The 270-nt window shown below is 54.1% G+C and overlaps 1 protein-coding gene across 1 annotated transcript; it reads left to right on the forward strand.

Annotated features, from left to right (window-relative positions):
* Nucleotides 1–140: 140 nt before the first annotated feature.
* On the forward strand, nucleotides 141–264 carry MAX (MYC associated factor X; the record flags this gene model as incomplete). Its single annotated transcript, XM_009877436.1, has 1 exon — nucleotides 141–264. A coding segment is annotated over one exon (124 nt), but the record flags the coding sequence as incomplete, so codon positions are not given.
* Nucleotides 265–270: the final 6 nt, after the last annotated feature.

Genomic DNA, 270 nt, shown 5'->3' on the forward strand with positions numbered 1-270 from the left:
CCCGCGCAATCTCTCGCCTTTTCCCACAGTATCCCCCTTTTTTGGCATCAGCAACATTTTTTCCTGCTGGTTTCACCTCCCTCCTCCCAGGACAAGGTCTTTATCTTGCCTCCGGTTTTTTTTTCCCACTATTGCAACAGGCATCCCGGGCCCAAATCCTGGATAAAGCCACAGAGTACATCCAGTACATGCGCCGGAAAAACCACACGCACCAGCAGGACATCGACGACCTCAAACGGCAGAACGCGCTCCTGGAGCAGCAAGGTGGGG

This window comes from Apaloderma vittatum, unplaced genomic scaffold (genome assembly GCF_000703405.1).
Source record: "Apaloderma vittatum isolate BGI_N311 unplaced genomic scaffold, ASM70340v1 C11335387, whole genome shotgun sequence".
Taxonomy (NCBI): Eukaryota; Metazoa; Chordata; class Aves; order Trogoniformes; family Trogonidae; genus Apaloderma; species Apaloderma vittatum.